Genomic DNA, 18,755 nt, shown 5'->3' with positions numbered 1-18,755 from the left:
AATTAGGGTCGTGACAGGTACTGGGAGTGAAATAATACTTTTGAGTTACATATTTCACTCATAATACCAATTTTAAAAGTTTATCACCAGGTATCATGAGTGAAATAATCTTTTACCATTATTCCACTCATGATATATATGGTGCGATTTGTCGGCTTTCTTGAAATAGGTATCATGAGTGAACCCGAACCAACCCGGTTCATGTACACTCCTAACTACAACTATACATATATATGTTGCAAAAAATGATTGAGCAATAATGTTGGCTAGCTATTTTCTATTGAGCCTACTTTTGGGAAAGTGCGTTTCAACTTTCAACCAAATAATGACAAATTAATTAGAAACACAAGAATCCTCTATTCGATTTAGTACTCCAGAAATTTGTAGTATGTGTCTTATTTGAAGTTCAATCTACTGAATTGCCATTTAATATACCTGCTTATATTTTTCTGACTGAGCTTTTAATCTGTTTTAAGTTTTAGATGGCATTTTTTATGTTATGGAAGGTTGCCATATTTGAAGTCTCCCTAATTAAGCAACTTATCTCCTTTCAAGAAATATTTCTAGGCGATAGAAATAGACAGAAAAATATTAATTCCACACGTAAGTCTATTTGCTGAAACATTACGGAGGACACGGCAACAACTAACACCATCTAATCAATTAAAGTTGGCTGACTAAAACACAATCCTTAAAACCCAAAGCAATCGAGATAGAGAAAACTGAGGGAAGAAATAATAACATACAAGGATATTACACAACCAAGAGAAAAACAAAAGAGTAAGATGAAAGCAAATTAAACAGCTTCATGATGAGTTGAATTCTGATAGACTCATATCAAATTTTTTCCCTAATAACAAAGAAAGAAATGATGAATGCAAGAAGTGCTAACATTAGTGCTGGAGAAGAATTGTTGGAGCCAACATTCTTTGAGGGAGAAGAATAATTAGAGTCATCATAGGAGCTTCCATATTGTGCTGTAGCAACAGCCACCAAAATGCCCAAGAAAACAATCATCATAGCAACTGATGAAACCCTAAAAGTACCCATGCTTAATTAAGCCCTCCTTAGGTTAATTGCAGCTTAACTTAATTATACCAAGCTGGTTGATGATTTCCTTTTGGAACTCTATTGAGATATATTCCAATAAATTAAGCTCCATGCTTATATAGAAGTAATATGGAGAAATATAATAACACATTGCTAGCTTTTCCTCTAGTAGGTGACATTATTATAGTAATAATAAGTTGGTTGAATCGTTATTTTCGGCTAGGTATTAATTTTATAGTACATAGTAACAACCTTGATAATGATTATCCTTACTTAGCTTGAACTAATTTTGATTTCTTATTCTATGTGTTACTAACTTAATATTTGTATATGTATAAAGACCTAATAACGTGGTTTGCTCGTGGCATATATGATACGCCTGCACAACTAATATGCTTAAGGACGTGGATTTAAATAAGCCTTTCCAAAAGTATAAATGTGTATTATTAGAGAGAAGTAGGTGAAGATTGTTCAATCAATTAATTAATGTCTTAAGGGGTCGTTTGGTAGGAGGGATAGAAAGGGCTGAATTATTAATCCAATAGGATTGGAATTAATTCTATGTTTGGTTGGTGGGATAACCTTTTTGATATCCCATCCAATCCCATGTAGATGGGATAAAAGGTGGGATAAGGTGGGATTACTCCTCCTACCAAACGACCCCTAAATATCAAAAGACTCTAAGGCCTCATTTGTTTAAAATGAGGGTCTGAATCTGAATGGTTCAGATTTCAGCTCATTAAGTGCATTTGTTTTTTATATTTCAAAATCTCTTAGTGGATCTTATTAAGTCTGAATCGGTCAGATCTGTTACAGAGTCTGAATAATATTCAGATTCTACGCTTACCATTTTATTTATGAAAAGAGATATGCTCTCTCTCCTCTACTATGAACAACCCATCGCTCACCCCCTCTCTCTCCAGCTATGGCCCGGGGAAATTTTATCTCTTCAACATTAGGTTTCAAAATCTTTACCTGATCCCTTCCTTTGTAAAGCTTCGATGGAATGGTGAGTCAAATATGTCTATCCTATATCATCAAGGGTAACAACGTTCCAGGCCATCAATATCATCCATGGCAGAAACCTCCTTGATATAATCTTTAAGTTAAAGGGATGTCTTTCTTCCTCCGTTTCTTCTCAAATCTTCCCTGCTTAGGTTTCAAGATGATATTAGTAGATGTTTCTTGGGTATAATTTACACCCAATTGTGTATAATGCAGAAAAATTGCAGAGATTAAATTCAAACCCCACGACACATTGAGGGAATTTCAATTTATGATTTTATTTTGTTGGAGTTTTCAATATTTTATTGATTTGATATTTAATTATTTTTCATTTGAATCATATTTCTTATGTTTAATAAATATAAATAAATTATACACATTCAGATGTTGAGAAAACTAACAGTCTTAATCATTCAGTGTTCAGATCTAGAGAGAACATCTTAATATTCAAATGTGCATTCAGATTCAGACATCTTAATCTTAATGAAAACAAATGCAGCAAAATTGTTGCAGCCTATTAATATTAGTTATAACCAAGATTATTGTTGCAGCCAAATTAATATTAGTTACAAATTCGCCCTATATTACTTCGATACAAGGTTGTAATGCAGCTAAAAGTTCTCCAGTCTTTTTAGCTTTCCTAACCCCGTTATTCACAATTCACACATCACGAGTCTACATCCAAATGGTAATTATGGTTTAAACACCTTCTAGTGTTTAACTAAAGATTATCCAATCTATGTCCTCAGAGATGCATTAGCAGTAAAGATATTCTTATAAGTACTTCTTATAAGCACTAGTTAATTAATTTGCTTATATTAGACTTGAATTCATAATCAAGAAAGTGGTGCAATATGCTACAATGGACTGCTCAAGCGCTGCTAAAGTCACTTTACTGCATATATAGCAGAAGAACTTGAGTTATATGGTCGGATATTGCTCAATCATCATGCTCTAACTTGACAATAAAAAAGCTTTGCAACGGACTTCAACTCTTTCGAGTTAGCCACAAGGTAACGACCTTTGATGTCCCACACCATCATGGAAGAGGAGTTTACCTATCAGCCTACTTTTTATATAAGTATTATAATTTTTGATTGGTTTATATAAGGAAAAATAATCTTTACATAAAATTAATGCAATATTTGATTGGCGATATTTTATTTAACATCAACATAACTTATGACAGATCGAACCTATGAATTATTTTATATGGAATGAAATTTGGAACAAGAATACGTATATTATTAATGCATTGATAAGAATATACATAATTAAAGACAAAAATGTTGTGAACGGTAATCTCTCGATCAAACTTCATGCATTATTCACTGCATAAAAATAAACTATGGTATTCCGCTAGGACTTGTAATAATCAATTTATTTCAAAATTAGGACACAATCTATACAAAAGTTTTGGTGATCCCGCTAAGACCATGTGGCAAGACAAGTCTTTGTCCATTCACTTGGACTTCTAGCGATCGCCAAGATTTGCGGTCAAATTTAATCTCCAAGCTAAATTTATTTAAACAAAGATCAAAATTTTAATAGTGGTAAAAGATCAAAATTTGAATAGTGGTACGAAAGCATCCTATTTGTGCAAATCACCCCATCAATCCTACAAAAGTTTTGAGACCGAAGAAATTGCTCGGCTTGCCCTTCAAATGGCTAGTCTTTAACTTTTGCCCTTCAAAGATATTATTTCACACATGATACCTATTTTAAACCCCATGAAAAATTACTTTGATGTTTTATAAGTTCAAGTTCCATGAAAAATTCCTGGAGTTTGAAATGTAATTGAGAAATTAATGCCAGTACAAAATCAAAACCCCAACAGTTTTTTCAGTTGGCTAGAATTTGTTACTTGAACGAAACTAGATCTTGTAGAATCATATTGAGTATTTGACTATACATTATGTACCTTGCCAACAATCCGAACCTTATTTACCAACCATGCACGCATTGTCTAATCAAATTCAATTCTCTCTTGATATGCTCCTCAAAACATCCGATTCGGGCGGATTCTTCCCCCAGCTAACGAAGAGATGTGGCGGAATTATCACATATGAAATTGAGCACAATTTTGCAAAGAAATAGTCAACTTGTTTCTCGAAAAGAGATGTCATGGAGTTTGAATTGCATTTGTAACTCCGGTAAATTTTCCAACTCCAACATATTGTGCTGGAGTTGCCTTAAAAGGAATATTTCTCAATTGCATTTCAAACGGTAACTAGATTTTTATAGGCTACTCAAATCGGGTCATCCCACCTATTCTTTCCCAATTCCGAAGTAGCATCCTATCAAGAAATATAGTTCTCCATAAGGCGATAGAAATAGCCTGAAAAATGTTCCACACGCAAGTTTATTCGCTTAAAAATTACAACGGACATTCAACAACACCATGCATCAATTACTCACAGCCTAGTATCCAAAAAGAGGTACTTGAATTAATGAGTAAAGTAAATAACATAAAGTTGGATGATTAGAATACAGTTCTTATTAAAACCCAAAGCGAGAGAGGGAAATCAGGGGGAGGGGTGTAACATGCAGGGATATTACATACCACAAGTGAAACAAAAGATTAAAATGAAAGCAAATTAAAAAGCTTCAGGTGTTGAATTCTGATAGACTCATATCAAAACTTTCCCAATAGCAAAGAAAGAAATGATGAATGCAAAAAGTGCTAACATAAGTGTTAGAGAACTGGTGGAGCCAACATTCTTTGATGGAGAAGAATGATTAGGGTCATTATAGGAGCTTCCATACTCTGGGTATGTTGTTGTTGGTGTATAGGAGCTTCCATATTGTGCTGTTGCAACAACCACCAACATGCCCTAAAATAAAACAATTGCTGCTGAAACCCTAAACCCCATGCTTAATTTGACTTCACAAATGGTGATGATTTCCTTCAATTTTGTAACTCTATTGAGATTCCTACAAATAAAGCTCCATATGCTTATATAACACATTGCTAGCTTTTCCTAGTTTACATTATAATAATAAGTTGGTTGAACCATTATTTCGGCTTGAAATTAAACTTTATACAATTGTAACAACCTTGATCATGACTAATCCTCCTCTTTTTTTTTTTGTTTTTTTTTTTTTTTGTTTTGCTAATACAACCTTGAACTAATTATTTTGGTTGCTAATTCTATGTGTCAATAACTAAAGACCTAATAAGGTGGTTCGCTCGTGGCATATGATATGTCTCTCCCTAGCTAATATGCCTAAGTTGGTGATGATTCTCAATCAATGGTCTTAACTCTAAAATATCAAAGGATGTAATTGCTGCAGCCTATTAAAATTAGTTATAACCAAGATCATCGTTGCAGCCTAATTAATATTAGTTAGAATGTCGCCGTACATTAGTTCGATACACAAGATTATAATGCCAGATCTTTTTAGCTTTCCTAACCCCCTTATTCACAAATCACGAGTCTACATCCAAATGATAATTATGGTTTAAACATATTGTAATATTTAACTAAAAATTGTCCAATCTACATCCAGAATGATGCATCAGTGAGATATTCTTAAAAGTTGTACTTATAAGCACTGTCCAGTTAATTTGTGTAGACTAAAATTCGTTAATCGGGTAAGTCCGGGTGCAATATGCTACTAGACTACTCGAGCCTACTAAAGACTCGAGCTGATAGACCGATTGTGTGCACAATCCTGCTATAATTTGACAATCAAAACGCTTGGAAAAGGGTCAAAAATACCCCTCTACTGCGAAAAAAGGTCTAAAAATATCCTCCGAACTTATTTTGGGTCAAAAATATCTCTTCCGTCCTAAAGTTTTCAAATATACCCCTGCCTTGACGGAAATTATCTACCAAAATAACCCGAAATTATTTTTTTAAACCCGCTCCATCATTTAAACCTGACCCAACTAAATAATAACCCATAAGATCCCCTTATTCCCCAATTCCCCCAAACTTCATACCTACGTATTCGGGGAATAAGGGGATCTTATGGGTTATTGTTTAGTTGAGTCGGGTTTAAATGATGGAGCGGGTTTAAAAAAATAATTTCGGGTTATTTTGGTAGATAATTTCCGTCAAGGCAGGGGTATATTTGAAAACTTTAGGACGGAAGAGATATTTTTGACCCAAAATAAGTTCGGAGAATATTTTTAGTCCTTTTTCTAAAGTAGAGGGGTATTTTTCACCCTTTTCCCAAAAAGCTTTGCAACAAACTTCAGTTTCTTCGAGTTAGTCATGAGTACAACCTTTGATGCCCCACGCCATTGTGGCGGGAGGGAGTTCGCTCATCAACCTAGCTACTTTCCATTGCGTTTTTCTTTTTACTTAAAGCTGATACCCTAAAGCATTAAGGGTCGTTTTAATTCATGCGTAAAAATTCATATAAGTACTATAATGTTTGATTAGTTTATATAAGGAAAAATTATATATCTCCACGTAAAACTAGTGCAATATTTGATTGACAATATTTTATTTAATATCAACATATAACTTATGACGGATGGAACCTATATACATTACTAATTTATATATAATAGAATATGGAACAAAAATTCGTATACTAAAAATAATGCCTAGTCAAAAATATCTATTAAAGACATAAATGTTGTTAACGTATTAATCTTTGCATAAATCCATGCATTATGTGTCTTTGCATAATAATAATAATAATATGTGCATGTCCTGGTGATCCACTAGGACTTGTGATCAATTTATTCCAAAGTTACAACACAATCTATACAAAAGTCATGGTGATTTGCCAAGACTTGTGACAAGGTAAGTCTTTGCATATCCATCCGAACTTGTGGTCACATTTTAATGCACAAGCTATTTTTGATAAATTTATTCAAACGAAGTCATTGCTTAAATAGTGACACAAAAGTATCCTATTTCTACGAATCACCATTTAAATCTACCCCTCATGAAGTTCCTCACCAAGTCCAATATACCCCTAGATCTAGGGGAAATATCGCCGATGCCCCCTCAAATAAAAAAAATTACCCGCCCATAATTCCATTATTTTCATGCCCCCAGAAAAAATATAAATATACTGCGATGGTATCATGAAGAGGAAGGAGTTTAGCTGAGGGGTATGCCGGGTAAATATTTTTAGCTGGTGGGGATAGAAGCGAAAATAGTTTGAAAGAGGACGTGAGCGGGTAAATATTTTGTATTTTGGGGGCAATTAGTGATGTTTTCCCCCAGATCGACGCCTGGGTCCATCCCATGAAGCCCAATATGTTTCTGGGCTAAATTTAGCCCAACAACATTATTACATGGGGTTCATATCGTGTTGGCCCAAAAGGCCAGAAATTATCTGAGATCAATCATTAGTGCAACGCCGCGCTTTATCTCCTCTCTTCTCCAACTCTCCTCTCACTCACTTTCTCACTCTCCATGGGCTCACATTCTACCCTCTCTCTCTGTTCTCATCCAACGGTACGCACTTTCCTCCATACTTTTTTAACTCATTCATAATTTTAACGGTAAAAAAAACGCACCTAACTTACATCCTAATTATCAGCTGTTCTCTTTTCTTACCTGAATAAAACACACCTCAAACTATCAGATGTTCATTTTACTTACCTGAAAAATCCTAAACCCGGACTATCAGATAGGGAAAGGGGATAACTGATGTTAATTATTGTTCTCTTTTCTTACATGAACTATCACCGTCTATCTATTAAAACACAGTTGAGGTGTAAATATTGGTTGTTCTCTTTTCCTACCTGAACTATCACTGTCTATGTATTAAAACACATCTCAACTAACTATCAGATGTTCCTTTTGCCTACCTGAAACCATGACTATCAGGTAGGAAAATGGAACAATGGATATTTTAATACATAGATGGTGATAGTTCAGGTACGAAAAGGACTAACTGATAGTTGGGTTGTAAAACTCGTAAAAAAATGATAACTCAGGTGTGTTTTCTTTACCATTAACTCTAATTACAATAAAACTAAATTTTCACTTTTTTTTCGTAATTTTTAGGTGAATTTTGAGTTTAATCTTAGAAAAGTTGGCTGCGGAAGGCAGCAATCATTGAACAGTTCATCGAGTTATTGTTTGCTTCATATTTCGCCGGTTTATATCAGTAGAAGAAGAAATTGCTTGCAATTGAGACATGTAGTCGTTCGAGCTGCTTCTTCTAGGGCGAATTCTCGGAGAGTTTATAAGGAATCACAAGCGCAAACACCGGCAATAAATGTTGAACAAATTACTTCGTTTGTTGTGCCCGCTGGTGCTTTTGTGGTTATCTCTTTTGGTATTGACATTTTACTAATTTTCATCTCTTTTAGTACTAATAGCTTTAATTTCATATGCCAAATGAGTTCTTTGAGGAGTTCTTTGCATTTGCGTACTTCTGGTTATCACTAGTGTCGGAGCAATAAATAAAACAAGGAGTTAAAACACTAGAGGGGTCGTTTGGTTGCTAGTTAGAGTTATGCAGGCATTAGTAATACACGTGTAAGTTAGGAGAGAATCTATGTATTGTTCAGGGAGAAGTTATGCAAGGTTTAGTTATTATGTATTTGTTATTCCACATTCTTTCCTACATAAAACAATACATAGATTCCCTCATAACTTATATATCTATTAATTATGCGAGTTTCTAAATTGCAAATCAAGCACCGTATTAATTTTATACCAGAATAATTTACCTCTTAACCAGCTACCACACGTGGTACTTCCTCTGTCCCAATTTATGTGATACACTTTCCTTTTTAGCCTGTCCCAAAAAGAATGATACATTTTTATATTTAGAAATAATTTAACTTAAATTTTTCCCTTTTACCCTTAATGAATTGATTTACAGCCACGCAAATATCTGACTTGTTTTAGACCACAAGTTTCAAAAGTCTTCCTTTCTTTCTTAAATTCTGTGCCTAGTCAAACTATAACACATAAATTGGGACGGAGGGAGTATTACTTATGTAGGATTTAATACTTGCATCACTCACCTCCAAACCACCTACCAAACGACCCCTCGAAGTTTATGTGTTTGTCATCAAGAAAATTAGAAGTATCTATTGCTTTTGGAGTATGAACATCAATTCACTAGATTTTAAAATAGGGCCACAGCCAGTGTAGATAATTTGTACAGTGTAAAAGAGTGTTAGTTAACCAGTTCTGGCTAGTCAGTTACTCATCTTTTTTAGGTTACCAGCTAATGGTTATTATAGAAAGTTAGCAGCAGTTTACTTTTAAACAGCCAGATATTGTAGAGAATTTTACATTGTCGGTGTATAAATGTCAAATTTAATTGAAAATTGTATTTCTGTTGAAATTAAGAAAAACTCCATGGCCGATTCTGGTCAAATTCTAGAGAGAAAGAAGAAAAAGTAGAGAGGAGGAGGAGAGTTTGAGAAGAATTGAGAAACTCACTATTGATTTAGTAAAAATGACAATACAACTGAGAGTATGAGCATCATTTTGCTAAATTTCGTAATAGGGTCACTTGGTGCTAATTATTTTCCATCTAGCTTTTCATACCTTATAACTTTTTCAAAAATATGCATTGGTGTGGCGTGGAGAGGTTGATAATGGGAAGTATTGGAAAATTTAATAAAAGTAAGATAGCAATTGGATTTGAGAAACAACATTGAAAATTTGCTGCTGCAGTGTTTGCTTTCCATTATGTAGCTGTTAATGATTTCTACTTTGTGTTTTTTTATTGGGATTTTTTCGCATCTTCTTGTGTTTAATTTAAGCTCAATGGTAGGGCACCTTATAATTGTGGCAAAATAAATGAAACTGCAAATTGTAAATGTGACATTCTTGCTCTTGTATTTTTCACCATAGCAAGTTAGTGGCGCACAAAAAGATTTAGTATTTTGGGCAAGGGGCTACGTGGGTTTCAGTTTTGGAGGATACTGGAAGTGGTCAGGATTCATGAGGTCTTGTGAGAAAATTTTCAACTTAATAGAAAAGTTTGAAGTTATTGGAGGGCTTGGGAATATTACAGAAACTCGGTAGTTCAACCATGAATGGAGAACTAAAGGCTCTTTATATGGAACCTTTTAAGCAGTACATCCTTTTAAACAGATTACCCTCTTTTTTTATTGAGTTATTCGTGATTAAGAAAATGAGTGAACCCACACAAGGCACCTTACAGCAAAGCAGGATTGCTATTTTCATTTTGCAGCCTTTTGATATTATTTTAAATGTTCTGCTGCCTGAACTGGTATGGATAGAGCGTGATTGACATTTTTACCGAGTGACACTGACCTTTTATTTAGGTTCTCAATTGTTGCAGTCGTTCTAATTAGTTCAATGCATCTTAATTTCTAATATAAGTTAGCCATTGAAAATTATCTTTCCTCTCTAAGAGCCATTTTTGTAACAGCTTTTGAGCAATAGGCTCTGCAACAACTTCAGAAATTCATTGTCTTGAACCAACTCTTTGGTTGTAAAGTGTCTTGCTCAAGACAACCATAAGTCTGGTTGTCATATTTTAGCTGCCAAATTTAGTTCTATGCTTGAGGGACTTGTATTGTGTGATAACTTTTTCGTTTTGATCGGTGAGAAGTGTCTGATGACTAGTTCCACAACTTATGACATCTTCATTTAACTGTCTCTTGAAAGTCAAGAGAATCAGTTGGAAGAACGTTCTTGTTCTTTTTAGTTATTTACTGGTGAAAGTTAGGGCAGCCCGGTGCACCAAGCTGCGCGGGATCCGGGGAAGGGCCTGACCACAAGAGTCTATTGTACGCAGCCCTACCTTGCATTTCTGCAAGAGGCTGTTTCCACGGCTCGAACCCGTGACCTCCTGGTCACTGGTGAAATTTAATGGAATATTATTAATATTGTGTAGAATATCCTTCATAATTACTCCCACCGGTTCAAAATAAGTGTCCACAGCACAGCCTTTTCATTTGGTTCAAAATAAGAGTCCACTTACAAAATCAAGAAGGAATTAACTTTATTTTTTAAAATTTGCCCCTGTTTACTCAAGGCAATAAATAAGCAAGAGTCTTATTAATTAAGGGTAGTTTAGTCAAAATGCCTATTTTTTTCTAGGAGCTAGTGTTTTCTTAAGGGGTGTGAAAAAGGTTAAGTGGACACTTATTTTGAACTGGAGGGAGTATGTTACAAGAATTCCAAAGATTAGGAAAATATCCTTATTATTGTAGGTTTAGAACTCCTATTTAAGTAGCCTGCTTGTATGTGGTTAAACATCAATTTAACAACAAAAAGAAAATGTTGTTCCCTTTTCACATGTTATAGATCTTGGTAATGACTTGAGTAACTTTCGCCTATCAGTGGGCATTATGCTACTAGTCCGGCTAGACTTTCCTTTCTTTTTTATGTTTTACTAGCCACACTTCTTTTTTACTTTTTTCCCTTCTGGTGTCACTGCAATTGTTTTACACTTCTCAAGTTACGCTTTAGCATCCATCCAAGTCATGCGGATGATGTCCTAGAGATCTATGTTACCATATTCCTTCCAGTGGTTGAATTATAGATTCCTTTTCATGTGTGCTGCAAAAAGCACTTTCTTTCATTATTCAATTACCAGTAAGCTTTCCAGAAGATTTTTTTTTTCCAACACTGCTTTTCTCATTCACTACTGATGAGACTATTCAGGCCACTGTATAAGCTCCAATTACTTTTCAAGTTGTTTCACCGTCTTGAATTTGAAGCAGCATGCTGGATGTTAAGAGAATCTTTAAAAATATTGTCTAAAATATTCTTAAAGATTATGTTATATTAATTAGGAGCGGGGGAATTAGTAAACTTTCCTTCTTAATATAGTCAAAACTTCTATGTGAGGCGCTCCTTCAATGCCGTTAACCTTAGTTACAAGAGCTTATTTCTCTCTTCTTCTTTTACACCGTAAAATTCTAATAAACAGTTAATCAGCCACTGGTTTCATTGCATCTGATTAATGTTAACATTCAAAAGCTTTTACATTTCCATCTCCAAAGATGTCTTCATACTTTCTATATGATGCAGTTGAATTCCTCTTTCAGTGCCAATTACCTCTATGATCACTCCTGAGCTCTTTCTGCCCGAAAAAATTGTCGGAGCTGCTTAAACCTGAATCGGCATAAAAGAATAAATTTCTTAGTCTTACCGCATTGTTGCTCTGGTTCTGCCATTGACTATAGGCCCTGGTCATCCTCTATTGCTACCCCGTTCTCAATGTACTCAGTACAAGTTATATCCTTCCAACTTTCGCCTGGCTTCCTTTTTCGAGAGGTTGAGTCTTGTGAGATTGTGGCTGCTAGACTGAATATCTTACTCCCTATAAATTGTGATTGGAAATAGGAATCTTAAATAGAAGGAAGATTCTCTATATTGTACTAATGTATGTGTTCAGTTGACAGTTTTGTGGAAGTTGGTGGAGAAAGTTCTTCTACCCAAACCAGCCAAGACTACATCAGAAGAAAGCAAATCTACTCAGGGATTGAAGTGGTCCATTGGCGCTGGGACAAACTTGTTGCCTGGTTTTGGTGCAAAGATTGAAAGAGAATCCAAGCTGAGGCTTAATGACTTTGCTAAAGAGCTTAGATCTTTCAGCATTGTTGACATGTCAGGTAAAATTGCTGTCAGTTGCTGGCTCAGCTGCTTCAGATATTAAAATTGGTGTTCATCTATGCTAAATGCTGTCATAATCTATATCTTCCTTCTTTATACCTTTGATCAAGAACTTCCGATTATTTGTAGTTTTCAGAAATGTGACGATCATGTTAAAAGATTTGCCTTTAACTTGTTACATTTTTAAGCTCCCCAACCCCCTTAGAAAGCGCTACATATAATGACCAAAGCTTTGCAGCTTTTTCCCTTGCTATATGATAATAACATGCTCTGACTGATAGTATCTGAAGAAAATTTTCTGAACTGTTTCTGTTTTAAGCTCCACAACACCCCCCCCCCCCCCCACCACACACACACCCCACCAAAGTGCGCCACACACCAAATCCAAAGTTGTGTTGCATCTTCCTTGTATTGTGATTCTACATGCTTTGCATACTGCTTAAGGATTAAAATTGCAAGTCACAACAGGTGCTTGGATTGAATGTTTTAGGCTTTGGCAGGTCGTAACTTTGGAGATGAGGGGCTCTTTTTCCTAGCAGAGAGTTTAGCATATAATCAGGTAATGTCGTTTCTCTGTCTCCTCCCCCCCCTTTATCTCTGTAGAGTTTTGGCAGTGTTTATTATAAAACATATAACTATGGTGTATCTTGTTAATCCAAGAGGATGAAGCCCTGATGCTATAATGTAGACAAGTAACAATAACAAGCTTACTTTTTTTTCTTATTCTGAATAATGTTTTTGGGTAAGTTTGGTTCCCTTACCAATGTACACTGCCTTTCCTTGCATGTGATTTCCAGACGGCCGAGGAAGTAAATTTTGCTGCTAATGGAATAACTGCAGATGGATTGAAGGCCTTTGATGGCATCTTGCAGAAAAATATTGCTCTAAAGACTCTTAACCTATCTGGAAATGCTATTGGGGATGAAGGAGCCAAGGTAATGCACAGATGATATAGGTGAAAATCCAAAGCATTGAGTTCTTGGAATACATATGGCTAATAAGCTAATCCTAACTTTCGTCGTACCATTAACTGTTATTCCAATCTAACATGCGTATTTATTGTCATGCTTTGTATTGTACTTCTTATCTCAGTTTTGGCACTTCAGGATTAAACATGACTATTTGGTCATGGTTAGAAAACAGATCTATTACCATATTTCTCATTAATAATATGGGGTGTAGCCTTTTGCATATCTCCTGAATTATTGGTCTTGAGGAAGAACATCAAGCTTCTCAGACTGTGGCCTTTAGCAGAATTGTTTCCCAAGTCTAGAAGCATCATGTTTGGAAATGGCTCACGATTATCTGGAATAGTTTTACTTTCTCTTACTATTAATTGCAATTGACTTGTTAGAGAATATATCAGTTGACCTCGCAATTATTTTGTCTTGTGTGTCATCTCTGAGCTGTTCAATAGTAATGTTATGAAGTTCATTAATGAAATTTGTGTTCGCAGTGTCTATGTGATATACTGGCAAATAACTCTGGTATTCAGAAGCTCCAGCTGAACAGTACTGGCTTAGGAGATGAGGTTTGAACATGCTTTTAGTATTTAAAGCATTGATTCTATAGTATTTTATGTTTTCAGATAAATTATTGCCTAAATTTCTCTGCAATGGTTTATCTGAATTTTGCAGGGAGCCAAAGCCATTGGTGAAATGCTGAAATCAAATTCAACCTTGCGTGTTCTTGAACTAAACAATAATCTGATTGACTATTCTGTATGTTTCGTTAAGCAGAACTTGTAATTTGTATTTCCTAGTTATTTAATTATCTTGATATCTGACGGAAAACCTGTTGATTTGGATATGGAACTAGGGACTTTCTGGTCTTGCTGGATCACTTTTTGAGAATAAAACTTTACAATCCTTACATCTCAAGTAAGCAAAATTTATTCTGCTGTCTTTCTGTGCTCGTTCACATTTGTCGTATGTCCAATTTTAGTGGTTGCTTGTTTTTCTTTAGTGTTTTGGGGTTCGGGTGGGGAAGAGGAGTGGGTTTTAATTGTGAGAGAACGCATATTAGTTTTTATTTTCCCTTATATCTTTCAATTTATGTGCTTTAAAATAACTGTTCAGCGGCAACTATGGTGGTGCTTTAGGGGCTGCAGCATTGGCTAAAGGCCTGGAGAGCAACAAGTCCTTGAGGGTACATTTCTAATCAATTCCTTCCTCCAACCGAGACCCTTCGCCTTTTTTCTCTTTTCTTTATTTTTTCTTTTAATTTGACTTGGCAAATAATTGAGCTTTTTGTTGGCCTTGATATCTTTCTTCTGTTTCATTGGACTGTTTGTTAGTTAATTTAATTTCTGCACTCATGTTTCCATTGGATTGCATAAAAGTACAATACTTGAATTCTTGATGTGATGCTACATTGCTTTTCTTTTCAAAATCTTCAATTGCCACCGTTTTAATTTTCTCTGTGACTGCTGAGTGCGGACACCGATGTTAAATGCGCTTAATGTTTTTAAAAGCTTTGTCTGTTTACGTATTACCGTATATCATAAACATACCCTTGTATATTCAAATGTGTTTGAAAAGATTCTTTATGTGCAGGAACTTTATTTGCAGGGGAACTCTATTGGCGATGAAGGGGTACGGGCATTAATTTCTGGCATATCTTTGCGTAAAGGTTTGCTTACGACATATCATTTACCATTCTCTTTAAACATATATTAGTGTTGTGTCTTGTGCATCGTTTTTGAAAGATCACCATCAAATGTCTGCAGGGAAACTTGTCGTACTTGACCTTGCCAACAATTCAATTACTGCTAGAGGTGCATTTCATGTTGCAGAATACATCAAAAAAAGCAAAAGCTTGCTGTGGTTGAATCTCTATATGAATGACATTAAAGATGAGGTAGTAGAATCACTTAGAACTTTCGGAGGTTTTTTTTCCTTTGTAATGTAGAACACTGTTCTCAACCTTATCCTTCAATTGGTAGACTCCTTGATCTATTTTATGGTTTTATTTTATGTAAGAGAAACAAAGAATGAGAAAGACGGACGCTATGATACATGCGCTTGAGTTTTTTGCAAGTTGAAACCAATGCAATAAGATAGCAAAGATTTATGGGAAATAGGGTAAGGATTGATTGGTAGGGAAAACATAAAGAATATTTCTTTGTTGGAGCTGAAGGTGAGAGCTGAGTTGAGCCGAAACCAGAGCATAAGGTTAAATCACATGGTTAATAAAAAAATTAATGGTTCTTAACCATTAAAGAAGATAATTTTGAGACTAGGTTTGATACTTTGCGATCTTAACCAGAAGAAAATTGAAGGGTCGCATGGTGCATGGTAGTAACAGGAAGACGTTGATGTTGAATGAACTGAGGTCTCTTTAAAATTTGTCAGCAGATCCAGGGGGAAAAACTCAAAAGTCCCTTATCTTTTAGGGGTAGCTTTAACTTTGTCCTTCAACTATTTATGGGATGAAGACAAACACAGTCCTTCAACTTTGTAAAAAATGAATACTTTTATAATCCCGCCCAACTCTAATGTTAACCTTTTAAGTGTGAGAAACCTAACTGTGCTTCTCTTAGATTAGAACTACCTGCATACACCATAACTTAACCAGGTTCATCGGAATGAAAAGGAAAGCTTGGTGGTTGTTTAGAAGGATGAAATTGATGCCAGAGAAAATTGATATGGACTCGTTTGCAGTCCTTGAGCAACAGAAGGTCTGTTGAGGAGTTCAAGTGCTTTGGACTGCAAAGCAGGAAGGTTTTCAGAAATTTAGGGGGGTTTGCTTTCTGCCAGAGAAGAGCTCATGTGCTGGCAACGTCGGGTTGAAACTTAAAAGTCAAACTGAATTCAACCATATCCTTGGTAGATTAGATCAAACTAGCTAGTGTTGACCTACCCATTCCGGAAGCCTAAGGCTATGGATTTCATTTATGGATTTAGTAAAAGCAACAAGTCCTACACAAGAACTTGGAAACTTCTCTCTAAGTTAGCTAACAAAAATCTACTGCCTTCATTTGTGTCAATAAACTTCACATGGAATCTAATTCACAGTTTGCCACTTCTTAGATACAACCCAGTTTCTTTTCGTTGGTAGGCGATTTCCTTGGTATTGAAGATTAAAGGCAATGGCTTACTGTTTTAACAGAAGCATATGTTACAGGCTTTTCACATGAGGAACTACCGTTAATAGTTAACATCAAATTCGGGGAGGACCAAAATTCCAAAGACGACCTACTTATTTTATTTTAAACCTGTCCCCCAAGATTACAGGACCATTTCAGTTTTTATCTCTCAGATCCAGACTCAATCTCTTGATATACATTGAGTTTTCCTCTTCTTTTATTCCATCAGGGAGCTGAAAAGATTGCAGAAGCTTTAAAAGAGAACCGCTCAATAACTAACGTCGATCTTGTAAGCATTGTTTCTTTTCTTCTATTTCATGTAATATTTCTTGTTTTTTTACTTTATCAAAGAAAAATTTAATATTTCTTTTTTTTGTTCAGGAAGGAGGATGTTGGGTTTCTTATTAGAGCATTATTTTCATAGCAGTATTTGCTCTAATGACTGAAATTCTGCGAATTTTACAGGGTGGAAATGACATACATGCTAAGGGTATCAGTGCCATAGCACAAGTGCTGAAAGATAATTCTGTCATTACCTCAGTGAGTTTCATCAAATGTTCCTGATAACTGATTTGTTGGAAAAGTAAATACGTTATACTTAAAATTTGTCATGAACAGTTAGAACTTGGTTACAACCCCATTGGACCAGAGGGGGCAATGGCATTAACAGATGTACTCAAGTTTCATGGAAATGTAAAAGATCTAATGCTTGGTTGGTGTCAGGTAATCCATACATTGTTTCCTATATGCTGTCTTTATTGAACTCTTTTAGTATACTCACCTAATTTTGTTGCAGATCGGACCCAAAGGTGCGGAATATTTTGCCGATATGTTGAAGTACAATGGTACCATATCAACTCTAGACTTGCGAGCCAATGGACTTAGAGACGAGGTTTTGATTCACAACTTCTAGTTCTTTCATTTTGCGACAATTTTCAATTTCCCTCTAAGTACATAACTATTTCCTTTTCAGGGTGCAATATGCATTGCTCGGAGTTTAAAGGTGGTCAATGAAGCTTTGACGACACTCAATTTAGGGTTCAACGAAATTAGAGTATGTAACTCTTTTCCAGTACAACTATCTTGATAAACTTAGCCTGTTGCATCAACTTAATTTCTCTTGTGCACAGGATGAAGGAGCTTTCTCAATCGCTCAAGCACTCAAGGCAAATGAAGATGTAAGACTCACATCTTTAAATCTTGCCAGCAATTTCCTCACCAAATTAGGACAGGTAACTTCATTCGACAATATTGTTCTCATTTTCTGCTGTTTTACATGATTTTTAGTTCCTTATAGTATCTGGATTGATTTCCAAATTTCAGACAGCGCTCACAGATGCAATGGACCATGTGTTTGAGATGACTGAGAAGGAGCTTGCTGTTATGTTTTAAAATACTACTAGTCCTTTTATCAGATATATTTTCTTCCTACTTTCTATTCTTGAGGTTGGGGCGAGGCTGCATAGAGGAGGATTTTGTTTCTTTCTTTTTCTTTTTTCCTTTTTGGGAATAGAATCACAGCCCACCATGATATTCTTTCCACTTAATGTGGATTAAGAGTTCCACCTTAGTTCCCTTTTGTGACTGAATTATTTTGAGTGGGGAATGGTGGAAATTTTGATATCGAGTTATATATGCTGATATTATCAAGAGTTACTCATTTTCTGAATCTTTTTTTAGCTTGATAACCTAAGAGGCATGTATAGATGATACTTCTATTGAGCACTTCAGGTTCATTCTCTGGTTTGAAGCTCTCTTTTGAGTTGTTTTTGTTTCCCTTTGGCCTTTAAGCCTATTTGGTGGTGCAGGACAAAAGTAGCTATTTTAGTTTGTCATTCATCTATTCTGAATTATTCTGATAATTGTGCTGTGCTCTAATGCTTATCCATCCCCTTGAAAAAATAACAGAATAAAAATAAAGGGAAGTTTACTTAAATCCATACTGTTCAGGGTAAAAAATCCTGAAATATATATGCATAACCTGTGAATCTGTGATTGAATTAAACAAAAAGATATTAGTAGAGGGATCGTCCGGATTCTTGTCTGGATATTTGCCTTCGTTGCTTTTGTCAGAGACAAATTGG

The 18,755-nt window shown here is 35.3% G+C and overlaps 1 protein-coding gene across 3 annotated transcripts; it reads left to right on the top strand.

The window, feature by feature from the left end:
* Nucleotides 1-7,344: 7,344 nt before the first annotated feature.
* Nucleotides 7,345-18,417, top strand: LOC132641415 (uncharacterized). Of its 3 annotated transcripts, XM_060358403.1 has the most exons (18): nt 7,345-7,478; nt 8,034-8,307; nt 12,374-12,583; nt 13,085-13,143; nt 13,382-13,519; nt 14,041-14,115; nt 14,222-14,305; nt 14,403-14,464; nt 14,663-14,732; nt 15,140-15,215; nt 15,313-15,443; nt 16,901-16,960; nt 17,137-17,211; nt 17,290-17,394; nt 17,468-17,563; nt 17,645-17,725; nt 17,802-17,903; nt 17,995-18,417. In XM_060358403.1, the coding sequence occupies exons 1-18, from the start codon at nt 7,437-7,439 to the stop codon at nt 18,061-18,063; spliced, it is 1,809 nt and encodes a 602-aa protein (XP_060214386.1). In that variant the 5' UTR covers nt 7,345-7,436; the 3' UTR covers nt 18,064-18,417. The 3 variants fall into 3 exon arrangements, with proteins under 3 accessions (XP_060214386.1, XP_060214388.1, XP_060214387.1); XM_060358405.1 differs by lacking the exon at nt 8,034-8,307 and having other exon boundaries at nt 7,368-7,478; nt 12,367-12,583; XM_060358404.1 differs by lacking the exon at nt 7,345-7,478 and having other exon boundaries at nt 8,106-8,307; nt 12,367-12,583.
* Nucleotides 18,418-18,755: the final 338 nt, after the last annotated feature.

This window comes from Lycium barbarum, chromosome 5 (genome assembly GCF_019175385.1).
Source record: "Lycium barbarum isolate Lr01 chromosome 5, ASM1917538v2, whole genome shotgun sequence".
NCBI classification, from domain to species: Eukaryota; Viridiplantae; Streptophyta; class Magnoliopsida; order Solanales; family Solanaceae; genus Lycium; species Lycium barbarum.
Note: the sequence above shows the minus strand (reverse complement) of the source record. Positions and strands in the feature narration are given on the sequence as shown.

Excerpts from the sequence above, each read along its gene's own strand:
- LOC132641415 (XM_060358403.1), top strand. The coding sequence starts at position 7,437 with ATGGGCTCACATTCTACCCTCTCTCTCTGTTCTCATCCAACG. Across the intron at positions 14,116-14,221 it reads GTACTGGCTTAGGAGATGAG|GGAGCCAAAGCCATTGGTGA; the intron begins GTTTGAACATGC and ends TGAATTTTGCAG. Across the intron at positions 17,564-17,644 it reads CCAATGGACTTAGAGACGAG|GGTGCAATATGCATTGCTCG; the intron begins GTTTTGATTCAC and ends TTTCCTTTTCAG.